This window comes from Chelmon rostratus, chromosome 10 (genome assembly GCF_017976325.1).
Source record: "Chelmon rostratus isolate fCheRos1 chromosome 10, fCheRos1.pri, whole genome shotgun sequence".
Taxonomy (NCBI): domain Eukaryota; kingdom Metazoa; phylum Chordata; class Actinopteri; order Chaetodontiformes; family Chaetodontidae; genus Chelmon; species Chelmon rostratus.
This window is the reverse complement of record NC_055667.1, coordinates 8,890,377-8,913,573: the sequence shown is the minus strand read 5'-3', so window position 1 is coordinate 8,913,573 and position 23,197 is coordinate 8,890,377. Positions and strand designations below refer to the sequence as shown.

The 23,197-nt window shown below is 42.0% G+C and overlaps 1 protein-coding gene across 2 annotated transcripts in view; it reads left to right on the top strand.

Moving 5' to 3' along the window:
* Positions 1–19,539, top strand: part of chchd6a (coiled-coil-helix-coiled-coil-helix domain containing 6a) — a 74,872-nt gene extending 55,333 nt beyond the window's left edge. For both annotated transcript variants that reach the window (XM_041945665.1, XM_041945668.1), the window contains exon 8: positions 19,076–19,539. In XM_041945665.1, coding sequence (XP_041801599.1) covers positions 19,076–19,188 — 113 coding nt within the window. In that variant the 3' untranslated portion in view covers positions 19,189–19,539. The remainder of the gene's footprint in view (positions 1–19,075) is intronic.
* Positions 19,540–23,197: the final 3,658 nt, after the last annotated feature.

The window sequence follows — 23,197 nt, the reverse complement described above, 5'->3', positions numbered from 1 at the left end:
CATACTGCTCTCTGCTCACATCTCCTCCGCGTTGCTCAGGGGCACCGAGGCTTCCCCTGGCATACAGTAATACAGCATGTGATAATCAGCTCACTGCAACATGAGTCCTCTGCTCTCGTACTGATGCGGTGCATGCGTGTACGTGTGTGTGCACCCCTGCGTGTATGTGCGCCTGCCTGTACGTGCGTGCACTTCCAATAGCATCTTCAGCTTTGTATCCGTCTCGCATGAAGCCCATGCAGACACAAACACACTTTTATATACACACAGCTAAACCTATGTTTGTGTTCTTGTATTTCCACACTTACGAGATCCAGATGTCCTCAAGGATTCATGTGGCGTGGTGTGTGCGTGTGTGTGTGTGTGTGTGCTGATGTGCATGTAAAAGTTTCTTCCTCATATTAGCCGGTGTGAGATAACAAGGAGTGAAGTGAAGGCTCTTTGAAGACTGTCTTTAAAAGAGCACGGCAGATCATACACAATGTGTGTGTGTGTGTGTGTGTGTGTTTGCGCGTGTGTGTGTTTGTGTGTGTGTGTGGTGCATGAATAGCTTGCTACATTGCAGTCTGCTTTAACTTACACATCAAGGTCTTGCCTCTTGATTAGCCCCTGAGGCATCTCCCTGACTTTCACCCTGTCAATTTGAAAGTTTAGAAAGTTCTTCCTCCGTTTTGTGTCTTTTAAAGCTGTCACTGTTAGTTTGGTTATCACTGATAACTTTTTTCTCGTGGAGTAGACACTGCGTAGGCTGCAAATGTACTAAATGTACTGACACAGTGGGGGAAAAACAAACAAAAAAACATTGCAGTTCATCGTGTTGAACATACCATGCATACAGACAAAATAACTTTTTTTTTTCAAAAGTATTAGCGATCAATGCTAATTAATACCATAGTGTTATGTGTATGTTTTCTGTGGACGTTATGTAATTAAATAGAATTGCCACAATCAGAGGATTGTCAGACTACGCTGGCATCATGGAAATCAGCTTGGATATAATGATATGTCATTTTACGGTAGCTAATGCTATAGTGTCTGATAGTGTCTGATTAATGTTATAGAACTTTGATTTGAAATATCACAAATTATCGACCGACTTTTAAAGATTTGCTTTAAGTCATTTCACGACACCACGTCATCTTTAGTTTGATCAGGCTGAAAGTTGTTTAAGTTGTTCAGTGAGCTCAGTCAGTATGTCAGTATGTGCTTTAAGCTGACTCCAGCTCATGACTTCAAGTTTATAACCTGTCTGCCTGCTGCCAAAGAAATGCAGCAAAACATTTTTTATTCAGTTTCATCATTTTAAACATAAAAGGTTGAGTCCAACAAACCGTGGAGAAATATCGATGCTGTGATAATTCTACTGTGTGCGTTTAATATAAGCCCAACACTGTTTCCTTCTCTTCTTTGTAGGGATGCACGATAACTGTTTTTTAAAACCGATACCGATAACTGATAACTTTTAGCTCCTAAAGGCCAATACCGATAACCGATAACACACACATATACCTAACATCATGACATCAATACCACAAACAAAACCAAAAACAGCGGCGCACAGTGAGAGGCGGTTGCTACGCAACGTATGTGTTTGCTTTCAGAGCCGCTGCGCAGTGAGAGATGTGACAAACGAGTAGGCTCATTTTAAATCAATAAAATATGTTTTAATCACTATTTTATGTCACATTATTGAATGCTTTATTAGTAAGCCGTGTTCTAAGCGGGATAACATAAAGTGAGCAGGTTCCTATGGAGAAATAAACCCCACCGCCTCGCGGTGGGCTTCTATGTCATTCTGAAGAAAGATACATTATCCCTTACTTAGACTTATCTATTTAAACAAACTGAAAAAGGGCAGTCCATAGTAAGGCAAGTGCCATCATGTCCATGATTAAATCTTCGATAACCTTAGCCCGTGGGTCATCTTTGGCAAATTTCTTGGATTTTTCGAAAGCCTCGCCAACATGTGTCAGTCCAGGTGGCTTCTTTGCGGCTGCCTTGCTAACGTTAGCGTCTTTAGCAGGCCGGGCGTCCTCATATGCTTTCCAAACTCCATCAAAGCAGTGGTTATGTTTCAGGTGACTGATCAGGTTTGAAGTATTAAAGCTTGTGCCATTTCTAGCTCCTCGTGAAACTCGCTTGGAACATTTGTTACGAATAAACAGCAGACAGTCTTCTTCGGAAACTTTGAAGAAGTCTGAACTCTGTTTTCATAAGCACGCTGTGCCGCATGCTGCATTCAAGGTGTAACGTACATTCCCGCGTTCCCTTGTTTGGTAGTTGTTCTTTCGGCCGGCCTTTGTGTTGTTCCTTATGTGTAACATGTGTAAAAATGCTGCAAATGTTAATTCATGTCAGCAACTAGCAAAATTATGGCCGAGTTATCGAGTTGTTTTCTGGCATGAGGAGGTATTCTTGATTTTTCCCAGTGACATTGAGTTTTTCTGATTATGCCAACGTCACATGAACGCAGCATTCACTGCAGGCCATTTGGGTCTCATAGTGGGAGCGAGGCACTGCCGTGCTGACAAAAACACATATGTTATCGGGGCTGTTAGTCATGATATCGGACTTATCGGAATGACGTCATAATTTCCTGTTATCGGCCCGATAACTATCTTGCACCCCTACTTCTTTGCAATGCATGTTAAATGACTGCATCTTCAGGAGAGTCAGTGTGCTGCGAGCCTTGGGAACGTTTGTTTTCATCTTATTTTTAAGCACGGTTGATGAGTGCTGTCGTCTGTATTGTGAATATAAGTTTAAATCCTTTCAGACTTTTTGGAGTGTTCTGGAAGAGAGACTGCAGCTTATTCAGTTAATGAAAGCTAAGAATGAAATGATGAAAGAAAGCATCTGAGGGGAGACGGCAAGCAGACGACGGCTTTCCGTTCCTGATCTTTTAAATGAGTGAAAGAGGACTTCATTGGCACTGAATTTGTACCAGTTCTTGCTTTGTCTTTCCAGACTCACAGAAGCAACTGTGATGTGTTTTGATCAGTGTCACAGCGGGTCAGCGGACAGGCCTTCATATCACAGACGTCTTCCTGCTGGGTTACGCTGCCGTCTTTATGTGTGCGTGTGTACATGCGTGTGTGTTTGATGGCAAATGAGGGGAGGATCCCACAGAGCCCGCAGAGACGGAGCGGACAACCTCGAGTCATTATCCTCTTGGAGGCTGAGCCTGACGTGGGCACTGCAACGCTTGCCGCATGCACACCGTCCAGACACTCGGTGGGATTCTCTCGTCATTTATCTGTGCTCTCAGACGCGAATACGTACACAACACACAGACACACGCGCCGTCTATATCCCCGGTGGGATTCTGAAGTCATTTAGCGCCAGTTTCAGAGAGAGCCTGGCTCTGATGCTGATCAATGTCAGAGGCTCGGCTCACGACGGAGAGAGGACAGAAGGAGAAGACCAAAAAATGAGGGACAGTGTGATAGAGGTACAAAAGATATTTGGAAAAGTGGAGATTTTGTGGAATCTGAGCAGAAATGCACAGGATAGACCAATGTGAAGGATGAAAATACCTGAATGGAGAAAGCAGGTGAAGGATAAAGAGGGAGTTAAAACAGCAAAAGCGATTTGGGAAAGCATTGAGAGAAGGCTGCTGCAGCTGTCCTATCCGGATGCATGTGCGGATACAATGACGTTGGGATCTGGCCGGCTTCAAGTTGAGACCTCTGAAACTAAATGCTGTGTTTTTCCCCTTCAGCAAGGCCAACTACTGAGGCACACACACACTCACATGTATGTATCCGCAGCCCTCCTGTGGAGTACCGACATAGCAGGCTTTGGGTCTAATACCCAGGGAGCTCCTCCTAAAGTTAAAAGCTCCCTGTCAGACTGGAGAGAGAGAGTGAAACAGAGCCAAACAGAGGTGGAATCAGAGACCTAAAGCAAAAAGGTTTAGGAGAGTGCTGAGAAGCGGCGCAGTGACTCAGACAGAGATTTGGAAACACTTCTTCTGTCCCTGTGTACCAGGACATTTTCCTCTGTCTTGATAGATTTCTCTCCATGCCTGTGTTTTCCATGTCGTGCTATCATGATTTTATTTTCGTGATTTGAGTGAAATGAACTCACAAAGGAAAGATTGTTTGCACAAAGTTCAATCAAAGCTAATCTTCCACAATCTCAGTTAGCCAAATGGTTCTTTATAGTGCAAACTGTTGTCTTCGTGTTCCTCTGGACTGTGTTTCCTTGCTGCCATGCTGGAACAATATCTCCTAGCTGTCACATGTAGGTTTGTTGCCACCTGTTTGAACTCTCTGATTCACATATACAGTAGCTGCAGGAACTATATTACATTACAGACCAGTAAGTCCTTCGACATACGCATGAAATGTTAATAGCGTATGAACCCAAACTTGAAAAAAGTGTCAGCCTCTCCATCAAGCACTTCCTTTGTGGTGCTCAATGGGTGGTCATGTTGTGCATCACAGAAATGTCACTCTAACCAGAAGCAACAAGGTTAAGTGTTCACAGTACAGGAGAGAAAAACAGGCTGTTACCACAATAGCCTGAGTAACTTTATAATAATTGTTTAGGAGACCTCCAAATGATTATTATCAAAAAAAAAAAGAAAAGAAAAGAAGACTGGATATTCCTGTTCTTGCTTTATACCCCAATAATAAATTACACAGAAAATATCTGTCTTATCAATTATAGCTACATGTAATTTTTGTAATCTTTTTATTCAAATGATCTTGTTCATGGTGTTGAACTCCTCAGTTCTGAGAATCCAAGGGAGGGAGTGTAGGGTAGGAGGACTCACTGATGAGATGTCAGATTTGTCATTCTCCAAAATTACCCAGTGCATTAAGATTGACTGTCCGTCTCCTGCGCTAGGGGCATTCATTTGCACTCTTAATTTCCCTCTCTTGTGTCTATCTTGTAATTTAGCTTGTTGGGCCATTCAGTTGTTCACAGTGTTGCCATCCAGGGCTGCAGGTTGGTACAGTCATGGGTAGGAGGTTTGAGTGAAGGCACGCATGTGTGCTGTCCATCATAGGCCACTTTACAGGTTAATAAGTGCTGTGTTAAGACAGAGCTCTACTGACTGACAGAATTTGCACATGAATCCTGTGTGTGTGTGTATATCTACACACTATCTACACTGCATTATAGAGCAGTGTTTCTGCCCCTTCATTCGTGTTGGACAGGGGAGCTTTCCATACACCCTCAGACCCACAGGGGGATGGTATAGGATTTTTAGGAACACTGTTCTGATTCAAAATGGCCCTGCTTCATAATGCCGGAGTCTGTTTGCTGTTCCTGAGGCTTGCTTAGTGTGCAAGTCTGATTCCCGGTGGATGGTACACCAGAAGATAAGGAGAAAGAGAAAATAGTTTCATCAAGTTTTGATAAGTCCATTCTCAAAGAAAAGCCCTGTTGACAATACTGATATGCTGATAATAAATCTGTATCTGTTGCCAATCTGAATGCACGCCGACTTTCGCAAAGCCAGTGAATCACAGCGGTATAAAACCTAATATTGATTTCTTTTTTCTTTTACCTTCAGTTTCATTGTTGATTGAACAGGAGTCATGCCGGTACAAAGATCACAGCAGCTCGGGTACTCTGCTGGCAGATAACAATATAGACAAACAAAGTGAAGAAAATACAAAGAGAAGGCTGAGGACAAAGAATTGTGTTGAAGAATGAAGAACACATGCTGTGATCTACAGACTGTTGGATGGGGGGGTGAAAGGCCAATGAGAAGTAAACGGAAAGGCCCTCAGAAACACTGGACATAGAAAAAGAAAAAGGGAAACGGAAAAGAAGAGGAGAGTGCTGAAGAATGACAAAAGATGACAGTGAAAGAAGATTTGATGTTGACAGGTATAAGCTGGAGAACACTTGAAATGAAACAAATATATACTGTAGGCAGGATGAAAGAAAAAATGAGAAAGAGTTTAGAAAAAGGAAAGCTGTGATGAGGACTGATGGAGAGACATTACAGGAAAATAAACCGCCGAAATGAATGGGAGGACAAAAAGAGAATAAAAATCTGGAGAAAGTAAAAGTAGTCATTGGAAGAAAAAGAGCGAACGCGGAGCAGTTGAAGAAGCGAGGGGAGAAAATGGGGAGGTACACAAGTGAGTAGAAAATGATCAAGAGGAGGAGGTGTAGAGCCGAAGAACAGAGACGGAGGCAGACGAGGGATGATGCGAGATGGGTTAGGAGCGCCGGTGAGAGAGAGAGATGGAGGAGAAAGGCTCGGGCAGATGGCGGCGAGGAGAAAAAGAGGGAAGGGTGGCGGAGGCGGGGGTGGCGAGAATGGAAAGATGGGTGTATGCCATGAGGAGATAAGTGGTTATGGAGGAAGGGTGAGAGATGGACACAGGATGAAAAGATGCAGAGAGCAGGAAAAAGACGGCAGGCCCCTTAGCAGTCAACACTAATGAAGAAGAATGAGGGGCTTCTGCTGCTTCCTGGACCTGCTGCTGACCCTCCCCCACACAGACAGAAAGTTTCACACACGCTCTCACTTTCGCATGTACTCCTCAATTTTTGACACAAAATTTATGAAGCGAACAAGTCGACGAACTCGGCATTCACCTCATTGCTATGCGTGAATAAATATTACAAAGTGTCTGGTAGCTTTCTTTTAACTAGGCCTAATTAAGGAACAGAGTTGCTCTCATTTTTTATATTTGTTCTCGGAGAAAATGTCTCAAATTAAAAACTTGAGTTTCACACCAAGCCTCTAAATAAGTGTAGCTTGCTTTAATTGGGGCTAAAGTCTTGCAGTGTCTTTATATCCTCTTTCAAAGTGCAGAACTTTTCTACAAAGTTGATGTGCCGTGGAGCAGATAGCACTTTTTATCCTTTGACACTCTATTTGTGACTGTGCTTTAACCAATGTGAATTCCTGCCCACTGAAGGAAAGAGGAATAAAACTTGCAAGTGAAACAGTCTTAAATCTTAACAAATTGTTCAGTAGTGGTTTTCCAACGTTTCTGCAAAGGTGCTGAATTGATTTTAAAAAGGTGACAATCATTTGGAGAGCGTTTTTCTCAGATTCTTGTTTCGCTTCTGCTCTCAGTGGGAAGGTATGTTTGTGCCTCATTAGCTGTGCTGCCGACAGACAAAAAAAAGGAAAAAAAAAAAGCTTGAAGGAATCCTTGAACTTTTTTCTCCACGGCTCACAGTGTTGAAGAAAAGTTGATTATCGCCAGAACACAGTGGTAGAATGCATAGAGCAGTGATGAAGGTCCCAAAGTTTTGTCTTCCATGTGAAGTTATAGACCCTTGGTATAAGCATGATTTTTTTTCCCCCCTCAAGATGAAACATTTACAACTCTCCTTTAAACACTGATGACCATGCACCAAAAATCCAACAGAATTAACCAAATATGTTTGATCCATTGCACGCCCCTCAGCAACAGGTGACGTCAAACAACAGAAGAGTTTAAGAAGGATTGTGCAGCACATTTGGGGCAGCTGCCATGGAAGGCGTGCACTGGCTATGGCGTCATATGTGAGTGTCAAAGACGGTGGTAGTTTGTCCAGTCAGTCAATCCAGTCAGAGCCATGATTTTATGATTTTAATTATGTCAAGCATGGCTGATTCTTACAAGCTGAATTTGTGTTGAAGTGTTGCCTCAAAACATAATAGAAGCTGCTGGTAGCCGGAGGGAGGGAAAGCATGAGAACAGAGACGGCGGAAGGCAAAGTGCGTTTGTTTTTGTTGGATCGGGGCGGATCGTGCCAGCAAAGACGGTGCAAATAGATGCAAGTGACGGGTGCTCAGTTTTTTTATGCTGCGAGTTCCTCAGTCACAGTTTGTCCACAGTCTTTGTTGCCGTGTGCTTCACTTTTGACTTTGACAAATTCATACAAACTTGTCAAATAGTCATTTAACAACTTTGACCTGTGTTTTCTGAACTTTGCTGTATAGTTTGGCTAAATGACCTTGAGTGTGTTTTTCTGTGTGTGTGTTTGCACAGGCTTTAATGGCTGTCCTGAACTCTGTCCCTGACTGTGCAGGCCATAAGGACTCAGATGAACCTGTGAGTCCAGTTGTCAGACAGAGGTCAAATTTTCCTTGAAGCTGAAATACTCTGAGATGTGTCTCCCAGGTTTTTTCTACTCAGTATGAATATTTGTATTTCTCAAGTACTTGCTCTCTTTAACAGGACACATTGTTTTCATGTGCCCATGATGATGGAGCTTTATTCTGCGGTTACTTACGTTACACTTACTTACATCAGCGCTGAGGGTTTGGAGAGAAGTTTTTGTCAGTTGGTTTATCTGATTGTTCGTCAGTTTGTTTTTGCTGTAGCCTCTTTTTTTATCCATCTTTAATGAATCTTCCTTCATCTGTCAATTTTGTTTTGCTGCCTCCGCTTTCTTTAAACCAACACCTTTCATCTAGCTTCTGCGTCTGTCTGCAACTCTTTTTTTCTCTTCCTCTGTGTCTACTCCACTCTCTTTGTCTCTCTCGTTTTATTCTGCCTTCTCTTATCTTTTTCTCTCTTTCTAAGCTCTTCTCGCCTTTTTCCGGCCGCTTCCTTTATTTCTCTCTCCCTGCTCAGCAGTTGACTTATTGATTTCATTTTCATACTGTTGGCAGTTGTTGCCTCCGTCACAAACCATCAGCGTTGCCTCCTTTCAAGCCGGCATTGATCATTGTACAGCCGATCACAACCAATCACCACCGAGCGTCATTATCTGCTCTCGCTCTTTCTCTTTTGTTGTTCGTCTGTCTTGTATTGTGTTCTCTGTGGGTTATATTTTTCAATCTAGCAATTCAGCCCTCCAGTGAAGTAACAACCCTGTACATTAGGTATTTAGGTAGAGAATTCTCCTTTTCTTTTTCCCCCCTCAGACTCTTAAGTGTTGTGAAAAGAAAAACTCACTTAGATGGAAAGCTGAGGGCTTTTAACACTTTTACTGCCACTGTATTATTGTTGCCAGCCACTGGCATGAGTTTTGATCATATTCATTAATCTTTCAGGACCCCCAAAATATGTAAACAGTGAATATGTAAAAAAAAAAAAAAAAAAGCTTCTGTTTTATACACAAAAAACACTGTATTCTTGCTTCTTTAATTTTTTTTCATCATCATTTGATTGCTGACCTTTTCCATCAAAAAACTTCATTTTCAAGCATAAAAGTGATTTCATGTTTACATTTTTCTTTATTTCTTACTCCCATGTGGTAACTTGTGTATAAAAACTCAAGTAATAGTGTAACATTCCCCTAAATTTCAGGGGGCACCACAACCTTCGCCATAGTTAGACATCTCCCAAAGCAATGGCTTTCTTACAAACTTTACATATTGTTCTGCCTGTTGGAAGTCAGTAGTAGTCACACATCAAATATGCATTCATTACCTTTTTATAAACACTTGAATATTGGCTGTTTTCAACCAAAAAAAAAAGACACATTTTGCACAAAACCTGGAGGAAAAAAAGCCATTTTCGAGCACACTGCTGACTTCACATTTACTTTCTTTTTCTTTCTTTGCCCACTTCTTCTCTGTCCACAAGTTATCCACAGTATGGATGAGAAATTTCCCCGTCATTGCTGTTATTGTCGCATCTGTGTGTGTTGCTGTCACTGCTTCAGCTGAATCAGACTCACAAGGCTTGGTGCAGCCGGAGACCTTTTCACGGGCGCTGGCGTTTTTCAGCGTGAGCCTGATGTGGTTCACATGCTGCTGTGTCTTCGCCGCCAGCGTTACTTGTGCATAAAAACACTATCCTCTACTTCCAATTTCTTCATCTTCGCTTGTTTTCGAACCTGGAAGTGCTGTACTAATTCACAAGATGCTGTAACAGCACCCCCTACTGTTCAACAGTGAAAGCACGGCTAGCTGGAAGAACTCGTCAGTGGTGTGGAATGTGTTAAAACTGCATCCGAAAACTTTCAGAAGAAATTTTCAGAGCCTTTACTTTTACTTTGCATGTGCCTGTGTCTCTGAGCCAGCCTTGACGATGAATGTACGTAACTCCACCGCTCTTCACCACTGGTGTGTTACACATGGAACTTTCTCCTCGAAAGACGTAACGCTTTCTGTCCCCATCCTGACTTTCTCCCCCTCCCTCTCCCATATTTCCCTTTCATTGTCTTTTGTTGCACTGCAGTGTTCGATCGAACAGCACATCAAGCCAAATCTGGAGCCTCTCTTTCCTCTTTCATCTGCCTCGTGGCCCCCCGGTGGCACTCAGACGCCTCAAAGCTTTCAAACGAGTTGAGGGGGGGTGCGGAGACATGGAGGGAGGGGGTAGAGTTGAGGGTACTCACAATTGCCTCCTGAGGGAGGCATTTTCACCAGCTTTTGTGCCCCTCACTCGCTGTACCCTGACCTTTCTGAGCAGCACCACGCCTGTCGGCTCGTGCCACTAGACCCCCTACTCTCTCCCAGTCTTTCTGCTGTCTCTGATGGGGGTCCCGATAATAATTCAACACAGCCCTGTATTGTGTTCCTTTGAAAACCACCTCGACTGCATAAGAAATTGACATACACAGTTGTTTTTTTTTTTCCTCTGGGTGCATTTCACACCAATATTCGGGTCAGCATTTTATCGCGCCCTCTCTCGCACACTTAGCGAGAGGCTTTGTGGAACCAAGACCACCAGCTGGGATAAGAGAGGGACAACAGCAAGGCTTTTAGGTGGGTTTTTCACTGGCTTTTGTTGCTTCGAAACAGCCGCAACATTATCGGAACAGTCCACTTGTACCAGCCTCTCTTTTGTGTCCCGTTGTCACTCAATCCATCTGTCTCTCCACCTCCCCTTTCTCTTTATGCGTTGAGGCCTGCCTCTCCTTTGTGATTGCTCTCCAATTCACACCCTGTACTCCCAAAGAGATCGATTTTTTTTCTTCCCTGGCCTTTTTGTAAATAAATAAATACCATTGTGTTATTGTTTGCTCCCAGAGCTGTGTTGACAAGTTCACTTTCATGTGAAACTTTGAAATTGCATTTTTATAAGTTGTACTGCAGTTATTTACAATTCTTTGTCTAGCAAGTGTTCCAAAGGCAGCTGCTTGTTTGAATTGTGCGAGAGTTATTGCTGATGAACTACTCGTTTGTGGTGCCAGTAAAATCTTATATCTTTATCGTGCTTCCAATTAACGGAATTAAAAGTGTTGCCCTACAATTAGCCTGAGGCTAGTATCAGCTATATATTTTTTTCTTTATCTGTTTACACTAACTTCCCCCTCTGCTGTATAGTGTATTTAGTGGCCAGAGGCTAAGGTTACACTTCTTCTCAGTGCTTTAAGCAGGAGGATAAAATTCTGTCGATCAAAACTCTCCTGTGCTCAAGAAGAGTGAACTTCCCAGTAATATAACAAGTGTGCAGCCATGCTAGCAGCTCTGTAAGGCAATGTCCAGCGTATTGACTATTTAGAGTAGTGCTTTGAGCTAACTGCTAATGTCAGCATGCTAACGGTGAAAAGATTAACATGCCTGTGTCAGTCAGGCATAATCTTTACCGTGTTCAGGAATCATGCTTACCATGTTCACTATCACAATCCAAAATTTTGAACAAACTGATTTTATAAAAGTCGAAGAATCACCAAAATAATTTATGGCAGTTCATCCAATTTGTGCTCAGATGTTCTTGATATTTCTTTTCCGATTTTACTCAAAACCACATGGTGTGCACGATGAAGAGTCAGGTGATCGTGAAGGTCATAAGGATTCATCGTGTGTAAATCATAAACATCTGTACAAAATGTCATGCCATCCAGGAGATGTTTATATTTCACTGGATAAGTAAAAACGTTGACCTGTTGGTGGTGTTTCATGAAAACTCAGGGACAACTAAAGCCTGTATAATTCATCCACTTGGATTCATGAGTGTTTATACAAAATTTCATGGCAATCCATCAAACTGGTGTTGAGATATTTCAGTCTGGATAAAACTGGTCAACCGACCAACTGATATTGCAATCCTGAGCCACGCCAGTATCATGGATAGAAATACAACACAATATATGTCAGTTCAGGTGGTGTTTCTGTTCTACACCAGCTGGTGTCTTAGATTACTCAACACATAGATGCTCATGTAATCTTTAAGTTTAAGTAAGGAGTTGTGGGATTTCTGTTCGTTTTTTACGGTGCTATATGGATCTAAATCAACGCAGTAAGATACTTTGCCGTTTTGTTTCACTTTAGTATTCAGTCTAGTATTGTGTTCAGGTTTGCCAATTTTATTTTGAAAGGGGGGGTATTCTAACCTGACATGCCAGATGGTTTGTTACCCACAACCATTTGGGAAGTCGTGTTGACAAGGACAGGCACTTTCAAAAAATGCTTGGCATGTGATTGGGTGAGCCATCTGCCATCACTGTCTATCACGAGCTAGCTTCAACCAATTCGATCAGGGACCCATATGATGTTGTAGAGGGCCTCAAAGCCAAAGTCGCTCGGGAGAAGAGCGGAAACATCTTTTTCATTGATAAAAGCTTTCAGTGCTGTTCTTTGATCTTCCTTCAATGAGCAAATACTCTCCAGTTCTGATATAACTGATTACAGCAACATCTACACGACCCTCTTTAGGAGCACATCGTCTCTGTATGATGGCAGGTTTTTCAGTGTTTGCATTTGGAACAACAGTTATGACTTTTAATTTTCGATAGACACCTTGTCTTGTCAACTAGTTCTGTTCAAGCATGACCTGGCCATTTTTCTTAATTCCCACCGACAAAGCTCTGATTTAGTGATTATTTTTTCCAACTGATTTCAAGATCTGAAAAAAGGTTAATACTTGTCCTTCTCTATTTTGTCTGCATAAGACAAGTAACAGTAACACATGCAGAGAACATTGAAATCCAACAACTAGACAACAGTCAGATGTTCGAGAATAAATGTTCGATAATAAAATACTCATTATTTGCCCTCCTAATATCTGTGTTTTTGATAGAAGTGGATGAAGCTGATTATCTAGGTAGCCTGAAATAAACTTTGTAAGTGGAGACAGTCTACTCCACATTCCCATCCATCTCCATCCCTCCATTCCTCCATCCCTCAGCAGTGTAGTGGTCAGGCCTATCAACCACAGCACCTCAGCCTATCACCTGGGAGCCCCAATTGCCTGCCAGTCATCAGATAAAATGGATTTCCAATTGCGTCAAGGCTCCCAGGCTAGGTCAGGCAGAATGGTGAACAGGCTGACTTCTCTGCTCTGCTCTTCTACCTCTCCTGACTTTCTGTTTGTTATTTGTTTTTCTCTTTCGATCTCCTACTGTGTTCGGCCCCTGTCCCTCTCCTTCTCTCCCCGCTTCCCTCACTCTGTCTCTGATCTGCTGGCCGGAGCCACATGAAATGAAAATAGGCTCGTTATAAAAGCCCAGATACCGATGTGTTGTTTGGGAGGCAATGTGATGTAACCCCAGCAAGTCTTCTTAGTCAGTGACTGCTTAAACTCAGGATGGATCTTCAATTAGCAATGAGCAACAGGTGAGAAGTCCTTTAGTTTGTTAGTGGGTGAGTTGTGAGGTGTTAGCAGTTTTTTTTATAAGCGAGTAGGAGTTCACAGATACCATTTTCAGAACCTGCCAGAATACTAATTACTGTTGTTGTTCATTCCATGGTCAGTGGTACACTATTAAACAATTTAACTGTATCTGCTACTTACATTTAGTCATATAGTAGGCTTTCATAAACTGAAACATCATGCATCGCTTGGAGTAGAAAACATAGTAGAAAGTATTTTTCATTTCATATATCTCATTAATTAGGATGCCCATTAGTTTCATAAAAACAGGAGCTATTCTTCCTGGGGCGCAATTGACCACCCTTTGGATAACTGATTCATTGTTAAAGCCATTTTTCAAGCAAACATTCTGAACAGGTTACCTTCTTCTCAAATGTGAGGATTTGCTTCTTTTTTCTGTTCTACATTATCATAAATTCAATATCTTTGGGATTTGGAATAATTGACTAATTAAAAAAATAATGAGCAGATTCATAAATAGTGACAGTTTTTGTTGGTTGCCCTCCTATTTCTGTATTTTTGATAGAAGTGGAAGAAGCTGATTATCAAGGCAACCTGAAATTAACTTTGTCAGTGTCCTGCTCCACATTCCCATCCATCTCCATCATTTCTGCATCAAATGGCATTGATAATCTGTCTGTTTGGTATATACGAGCAGTTAGCAACAGGTTTTGAGTGGCAGTAGTCAGGAAGAGACGAGGGGGGAGTTAAAAGAGACAGGCATACAGTCAGTTCCCAGCAGTCCAACAGGGCTGTCTATGTGAAACAGAAAACCATCCCTCACTCTCTCGCTGCCTGGTTGATCGCTGCCTCCCTTCAGACGAGGGTAACAATAAAGTTATTATGCTTTTTCTGACTCACAGTTAATCCCTGCTGTGAGATCTTAACAGCAGAGTTTTCTCGTTTCGCTCGGTCCCAGGGGGAAGGGGAAAGCCACGCGGGGTTCCGATTGTCTACAAAGGTGAGAAACATGCCATTCAGCATAACTGTGGCTGTTTCTTGACTTAATCCAACAGGTTAGGTTGTTGTGTAGAAATTTGTTTTAAATTCTTACTTTTTTTTTTCTTTTTTCTCCTGGGGAAGGACCCCCAGACCTCCACAAATTGCGGATCCTTCCAAGTTTGCTTTGCCATTTTAAAATACAACCAGGTGTCCATTACTGTTTGGGAAGGAAGTGTGCTTCGACAGAAATGGTGACACAGGTGTGACGTGGGAATTTCAAAATAAACACATATCTTCAAAATGATATGTTCACTATTTTTATTTTGCATCAATGATACTGCATCGTTGATCATTAATTTGACACATTGATGGATCATCACACTCCTGTTAAATACAGTATATTGCCTTGTGAATATATGCATATTGCCTAAGAAGCTAATAAAAGGTATGTGGTGATATTCTGTGTTTTTCAATAAATCTCTTTACCACAACTAGGAAAAGGATTGATAATTAATTGATCCTTTAAACTAAGGAGTTGTCTCAATCATATTATCACATTTTGCTGCAAATACCATTTTTATATCAGACATGCTTTTGAAATGGATGGTGTTTGTGATTGTGTGTGTGTGCATGCAAACACATTTTCACTCTTTCCGTTTTCCTTTGAGCGGTCAAGGGCAGCCAGAACATACACTCCTTCTACATAAGATATAACATAGAGGAATAAATGAGAGGAGATAGGAGAAGGGAACAAAAGAATGGAAAGAGGATGGAAGGTTAGGAGAGGGAAGCCACACAGAACCGATCACAGGAGGGCAGCCATATTGATCATACTACTCTGTGAGTCTCTCTGTGGTTTTAATGGTGCGAGTTTCACAGCTGGAGCAAACTCTGCAGTGCTTAGAACAGATACCATGCCCTGTCTGCAAACACATCCATGCACGTACAGTCTGTCTCTCTACCACCTGGCTTCAAATCAATGCACCCCTAGCCTTCACTCACTGTAGCTCATTGCATCGTTCCACATGGACTGGAGCAATAGGACTTCAGAGGGACCAGTAGTCATTCTGAAACAACCCTCCTCCCTACTGCTGCCCAGCCTCTGAGGCCAACCAGGGCTGAGCCTGATATGTGTCTGACTGGGAAACCAAAATAAATTTACAACAGATTTTGGTGTGAGCTTGATTTTATGATGAGGAACCTTGGATTAATAATACATGTAGCTATTTTATTAATCACTAGATAAGCAATAATTAGCAAGTAAGTGAAGCACAACTGGGTGGAAAAATAGAATTCATCCTCAGTTAAAGAATACAGTGTACTGACTGGTTAGATATCAGCAATAAGGGTCTACATCTACTGTATGCAAGCGGCTCTGTGAGACTTAGGCGCAGTTGTGCTTTAAGCTAAATGCTAATGCCAGCATGCTTACATGCTGATGTTTGGTAGGTTCTGTTTACCTTGTTCATCATCATAATTTGCTAATTAGCAGTAAGCAAAAATTGGTTGAACTAATTAATTCATAAACAAAAATGTCAAAGTCATGTCAGGGCACCGCTGTCATTATAGCCACACATTCTGCTTGATAAAAACGTTCACTAATGAAATGATGACATTGCAATCTTATGGTCTAATACAATAGGAGTCAAGCACATTTTATGGGAAATGAAAAAGAGAGGGAGTGACATAGCAGGACACACAAAATGCACGAAATACACACAAGCCACTGAAACTTGTGAAGAGAGAGTGACTGGAAAGGAGCAGCAGGTTCAGCAGCTCAGACGGCAGCAGGTGGAGATGGTGTTGATACAGCTGATATCGCATGAGAAAAGTGGGGAAAAGGCACTCACTGTTAATCTCTCATCAAAAGAGAGTGCAGTTACAGCCTCTAGAGATTTCACAGATTCTTGAATGTCTAGTTCAGTTTCAACTTTATGAGCCACAAGACTCTCCTTGTTGTTGTTGTTTTTTTTTAACTACAAAGCAGTCAGATATTGTGTTCATTGATCATCTGTTTTTAGTTAGGTATAGACCAATATTTCTGTTTCTTCAGATGTCAGTAGGTGCACAAGTCGTTTAGCTCTAAGGATGGCAATGTTGATCAGTCAGGTGGCCAGACTGAAATGTCTTAACAACTGTTGAGTGGATTAGCATGACATTTTGTACAGACATACGGGGATGAGCCCTAGTGGCTTGCTGATCCCCCAACTTTTCCTCTTGTACGATGTTGGAATTTTCCTTTTTAGTGAAATGGCTGAATAAATGGTCAGTGCAGTGGATGAATCTTTGTGACTTTAGTGATCCCCTGACTTTTCACCCAGCAACACAAGCGGGTCAAAAGTTTGCACTTATCCTGTGAATTATCTCAACATCTACCGGGTTGGTTTTGTACAGAAACTCCTGTCACAAGATGATGTATTCTAATGACTTTTGTGATCCCCCTTAAATTGTGTCCAACACGACGGTTTCTGACCAAATGCTTGCAGAAATAATGAACATATCATCAGCCTCAGCTGTACTTTTTATTCAGTGATAATTAGCAGTGGCCTGTTTAGTGTGTTAGCACGTTGTTGTTTAGTCTTCTGCAGAATATTTCAGGATAGGTAATTCATGTTTCAATGTAATTTGCATCCACCTACTACTACTATGGTCCTTCCTTAAAGGAATGTGCACTTTGCATGGGAAAAGCAGGAGCAAAAGTCTGTGTTATGTATTGTGGTTCTATGCGGGAGATGAAGTAGTCTGGGTCGATTCTTCCTGTGGCAATCAGAGTATATAATCATCGCTAGGAGCCATCTTGTTGGATATTGTCTCTCTTGGAAAGCATAAGTAATAACTAATAAGGTTTCAAAGACTTTATTGACCCTCACATAGAAGGCCAATCACCTACTATGCACCGCCCGTAGTCATCCCCTTCATACTCTATAATACATGTTCCGTTGTGACCATCTCACCAACAAGGTTTATTGATCATATTGATAGGTTGTATGCCAAGGTTAAAGGAAAAGGTGTCCATGGTGGCAAGGCTTCATTCAGATTGCATAGTTATCACCTTGCTTGAAAGGCTGTTTGTTTCTCAGGATAATTTTTTCCACATTTTCAAGGTGGAGAAAGATGGAGGTTGCACTGCTTGGACCATTTGCACGGACCATGAAGCATCGGACTGTAGCACTGTGCCCACAACAATTTCTCTCTCTCCCTCTCTCTCTCTGTCCCCCTTAGTCAAACAAAATGCTATGGTAGACATGAGAATGTACCTGAATCTATCTGAAATGGGTTCCAGGTAGATCTCAGCATGATAAGAATTTCTGAGTATCACCATAAAGGCTGGTACCTAATAAAACCTGTGCACATATAGATGAAAAGTTGCTTTTGCAACGTTAATATAACAGAATAGTTTGTCAGTGAGAGAGAGAGAGAGAGAGAGAGAGAGCGTAAAATAGTGTGGAATGGCTAAAAGATTTATAAAAACATCCATGCCCAAACTTCAATTGTAAAGGAAACAGTCCTGTAATATTCAGACAACAAATGCCAAACACAGACTGCATCAGCAAAGAGGGACAACAACCACAGGTTGAGAGTTACCAACAGGGAATATTCTCATCTTGTCTACCTTACTGAAGTTGCAAAACATTGCAAAATGAAAGAGCTTAGTAACATCAGTCAACAGATGCACTGCTTGTCACAGTCTGCGTCACTGCGTCAGCTCCACGTCACCAGCTCCTCTCCCCTTGCGCCGTCAGCCTCGCCAACTCCATCTGAAGGTCCAAATTTATTTATTTATTTTTTATTTTTTTATTTTATTCACTTTACTGATCCCAAACTGGGAAATTGTTCTCTGCTTTTCACCCATCACTGTAGTAGACCTCTGTTCCAAGATCACCTCCTCCTTCCAGATGGCCCTCACACCTTGGCTATCTTTGACTCTGGGGACAATGCCTGTTCAATTGATGAGAAGGTGGTCCTTCAGCTGGGGCTCGAGCAGGTTCCTTTGCCTCATCTGCTAGAGCCTTAGATGGACATATCTTGGGCACCGTCACGCATCAGACCTCTCCTGTTCACCTGCTGCTTTCTGGAAATCATCACGAAACAGTCCAGTTCCACATCCTGAGCTCTTCCTGCCTGCCCCTCATCCTGGGGTATCCATGACTCCATTGTCACAACCCTCACATTGACGGGGCCACTGGGGCCATTCTGGAGTGGAGCTCCTCCTGTCATCAGAGGTCTCGGCTCCACTTCACTCCTCCAGCTCCAGCGTCTCACCTGACCTCACTGGGGTGCCACCTGTATACCATGATTTCCGCCAGGTCTTCAGCAAAGCCAGAGCCACGTCTCTGCCCCCATACATCCTGCCATACCCGCCTGCCCTACTCTGATGTATCTTGTGGTTGACAATGTTTCTGCATTTACCTACTGAATAAAGACTGTCAATACTACTACCTGTTTTTTTGTGCTGCAATTGGGTTCACTCCACACCCGTTACACTGCTCTCTATTTTCAAGATAATCTCTATTATTACCAGGTCTGACCTTTCAGTTGTTGTCAATGAAAGCTGTTACTGTCTGTTAAACATGGACAGTCCTTACACCTAAGAGCTTCTTCTTGAAGGTCAGAGGGTGTGGCAGGAGAGCAAATGGGCTAATTCTCAACTATTTTGTCTCTTTTTCTTTTAGAACCTGCTGGTCAACCACGGATGAACAGAGGGAGGAAAAGGGTAAAACAATTATCAAACGAAGGCTTTTATTTTGGCACTAAGGGTGGCACCGGTGACTTCATTTGCTGTTAGCATGCCTTGTTTTTAAAACTTATTATGCTATTTATTATTGGTATCATGCAGTTAAGTTGCTATTTTTTTCTGCACAGCTACAGGGAGGCTTTTTGAAAAAATAGTGTGTGCATTAGTTTCATGGTCTGAGTCAGTACACTTTGCATTCAGTCATTTACATCAGCAGGAAGTACTTCTAAGATTGAACTGTAAAGATCCATTCAGGGTCACTCCTCCTCCATCTGAATGTGAGATTCACTTTACGTCCAAACTGCTGCTGCTTTTGTGGGGGAGAGGAAAGAAAAGCATTTCAGGTGTGAGATGAATTGAGTGCATAGGGACCGTCCTCGTTTTGAAGTCTGACTGAAAGAAGAACTGACTGAGTTTTGTGGTTTTTCTTTTTTTTTTTTTTTTTTAACTATGCAGGAATAAGCTCAGGTAATCCTGGCCATGACTTTAATTCATCAACCTGTGATGTATTATATGATTTTATTAAACCATTCATATCCTGTCGTCTTTGTGGATTTTTATTTTTTATTTTCATTTTTTCCTTCTGGGCTCAACTACTTGATAAGCGTATTTAATTCTTTCTTTCTTTTGATTTTAAAGCTAAGCACATTCCACTTTAACTGAGTGATTTATTGATTCCTCATAGAAATGCATACTTTCTTTTTAAGTCACCCATCAGACTGAAATGAAAGAACCATAATAAAATGAGAGGAAACCTTGGTTAGTTAGTGACAGACTGACATCCATATGTGAAGGTTCATCAGCCTCAACTTCAAATGTTTGACACCGGGTTCTTCAGGCTTCTGCACTTACAGGCTCAGAGCGTATGAGTTATGTCCTTGTCTGGCTTCGTCAGCTGACTCTCCACAAAGATGAATGTCATGAAAAATAATATACTGACACAGCTTTTTAAAAAAAGTTTTTCATACAACTTATGGTCAGCATTTTTCTGCGAAACTCATTCAGCATTTTTACATTCTCTCTTTGTGGGTGTTTTCATTGTTAATGGCGCAGTCTGTTATTCTGGATTCAGATCCCCTTTACACATAATCCAGCACAGCTGTTTTGTAACTTCATTTTACTGATGTCAGCTGGAGCAAAGTTACCGCGAATACAAACCAAAAATCATGTTACTGCTAGTTCACATTAAAAACTTTCAACTGGTGAAACACAGAGTGACTTTCATTGTTAAACAGTCAAAGGAAATGCAACGTGTATGTGTAATTACTGCAGGGGTTATGGAACAAGAAGGAGCAGCCATAGAGATACCTCCAGCTCCTCAGCAAGCTAACCAACTCCTCTGTGTGTCCTCTGTTGTCTGGAAAACAACATGCCCTGTGTTCGATATAAAATCAAATGGCTGTTACTCGTGGCATGATTGAAGAAGGACAATAGTGGACCAACTTCTTCATTAAGACCGCATGAGTTTGTTTGGCTGCACTGTAAGCAGATGCACCAGTTGCTGTTCTTTTGTATATTAGCTGCTCAAGGCGTGTCTGCTGCCACATTAACAGATTGATCCGATACACTGGACCTTTAAAAGTCGTGACTTTGTATCTAAATTCATATTTGAATAACTGCTTCCATTTTAGAAACATCTGTGAGTCCTCTCCCTCAGCCTGTAGGAACAAAAATGGCATTAATTAGGAGGACAGAGAAGACGGCTGCTGCCCTAAGACCTGAGCTGGAATTATATGAAAGAAGATTTTATTTTAGGAGAACAGAAAATGATTGTTTCAGCATATTGTAATTCACCTTCTTTTAAAGGTCTAGTTGTAGGATTTAGGGTGATCTCTTAGCAGAAATTGAATATAATATTCATATTTATATTTTCATTACTGTATAATCACCTAAAATAAGAAAGAACTGTGTTTTCATTACATAGAATGAGCTCTTTATGTCTACAGAGGGAGTGGGTCCTCTTCCACAGAGTCTGCCATGTTGCCTCGCCGTGTTTCTACAGTAGCCCAGAATGGACAAACGAAGCACTGGCTCCAGAAAGCCTGTACAGTTTGTCAGTAGTTTTGCAAAGTGAATTCTCCTACATGCTCGGAAAGGAAAGGTGAGTCGAAGGGAATTCTGTTGGTTGCAATCTGCAGCCTCACCACTAGATACCACTAAATCCTGCACGCTGGACCTTTAAAGAAGAAAAGACAGAAGAAGAAGGAACATGAGGAAGGATTGTTTTTTTCCAAGGCTGTGTGGACTTTATCCTGGCACTTGTGTGACGATTTCGCCTTTGAGGTGTACCCAGGTGTGCAATAATGTACCTGATTGACTTAATGTAACAGGTTTGACTCGTGGCTATTTCCTCTGCTCGGGGTAATTCTTCCTGAGTTGTAGCTTTCAATTCTGTAGTGAGGCTGAGGTAATTGGCTTGGAGCACAGAGTTAGGCGGGCAATGCTCTGCTGCTATGCACCTCACACACACACACACACACACACACACACATACATACATGGCACTAGGGGCCAATCTTAATAAAAGAAATGACACGGGGGTGGACAAGGGAGGGTGGAGGATGCGGTCACACAGATGTTGCTACGGTAACAGCGCTGAGAGAGCGCTGGGGGCTGGAAGGCAGCAGGTTAGAAAAGGAAGACGACGTTCAGCGCATTCAAATGCGTCCTCGCTCTCTCCTTGTTGATCCCGTGTCATACCCAATTACCACTGCAGCGAGGGGAAGGAGGGAGCGTGGAGCGAGGGGATGCAGGGGGCTGGGGGTGGGGGTTGTACAGAGAATACAGAACGCGAAAGCGGAGTATTCTGATGTGTGCTTGAACCTTTCAGAGAGATGCAGCACGTGAATTTGCCGAGGTAAACACCCACGCCTGTCATCACACGTTTAGAAAGGGAAGGTTGTGGCAAAAATCTTTCATATCTGCAGCTTCAAGAGAAACGTGTGTGAGACAGGTGAAGATTTCCCTTCTCTGTGAAATGTAAGAGCATGTGGGATGTGTGTGGACTACAGATTCTGCTCTACATACATTAGACCCTGTACTGTAGAATGTTGGGACAAGAATCTGCTGTGTGTGCAATGTACAGTAATCATGTGTAAGACCATCTGACTGCTGGAGTTTTTTGCCCCACAGGACTGGTTTTTACAAATGTCACCATGTTCCCAGATCTCAACCAGGATCAAAAGTAGGAAATAATGCTGGTGTTGTTTTTAAGGCTCTGATCACTTCAGTTCAATGTGCTCTATTGCTGTGTACTGTATTAACAAAGAAGTTTGCAATGAATTCAGTGACCACAAATGACCCCAGAGGAAGCAGGTCATTGGTTCCTAAAGCTGAGCGTCCTTGAGCAAGACACAGAACCCCAAATTGCTCCAGTGCCTTGCATGGTAGCGTGCTGCCACTGGGAGGATTAGGATTGGTTAACATGATGATTAATACCCGAGTGGATGCGAGAGGACCCACTTTTAATCAGACAGTGCTGATCACGTTACAAGGACCATTTACAAGAAGCTCTGGCAAGCTGTCATCACAACTGGAAAAAGGAAAAACAACAACGAAACAAAACGAGCCGCGGTAGCACGCGGTCCGACATATTTATACAGTCAGCTGGGAAAACAATCACAAACATTCCAAAACTTTTCAGTTACTTACCTTGGAAGGTATTTTGGACTTTCAGGTGTGAAAAGGCCCATAGTTAACATAGTAAACCAGTTTTATCCTTTGAATATAGACTGCTGGAGTACACTCAATGCATCCTATCACACTTCACCATAAATAGTAGTTTATTATATATCTCAAATTTATTATTCATTAATTTATATCATTTTGGTTTTATAAGGAACATAAAGGGACTACATCTTACATTTGTTGTACAACCCTCTATTGCAGAATGATAAATAAATGAATCTTGTACATCCCATGTAATACGTTCTGTACTACCCCACCATCATCACACACACTAAACACACCTGCCACAAGGGAAATCTATGACTCTTTCTGGTATCTCCCCCCTCCATCAGATTATCAGAAACACTGGCATCTATTAGCCAAACACTCCATC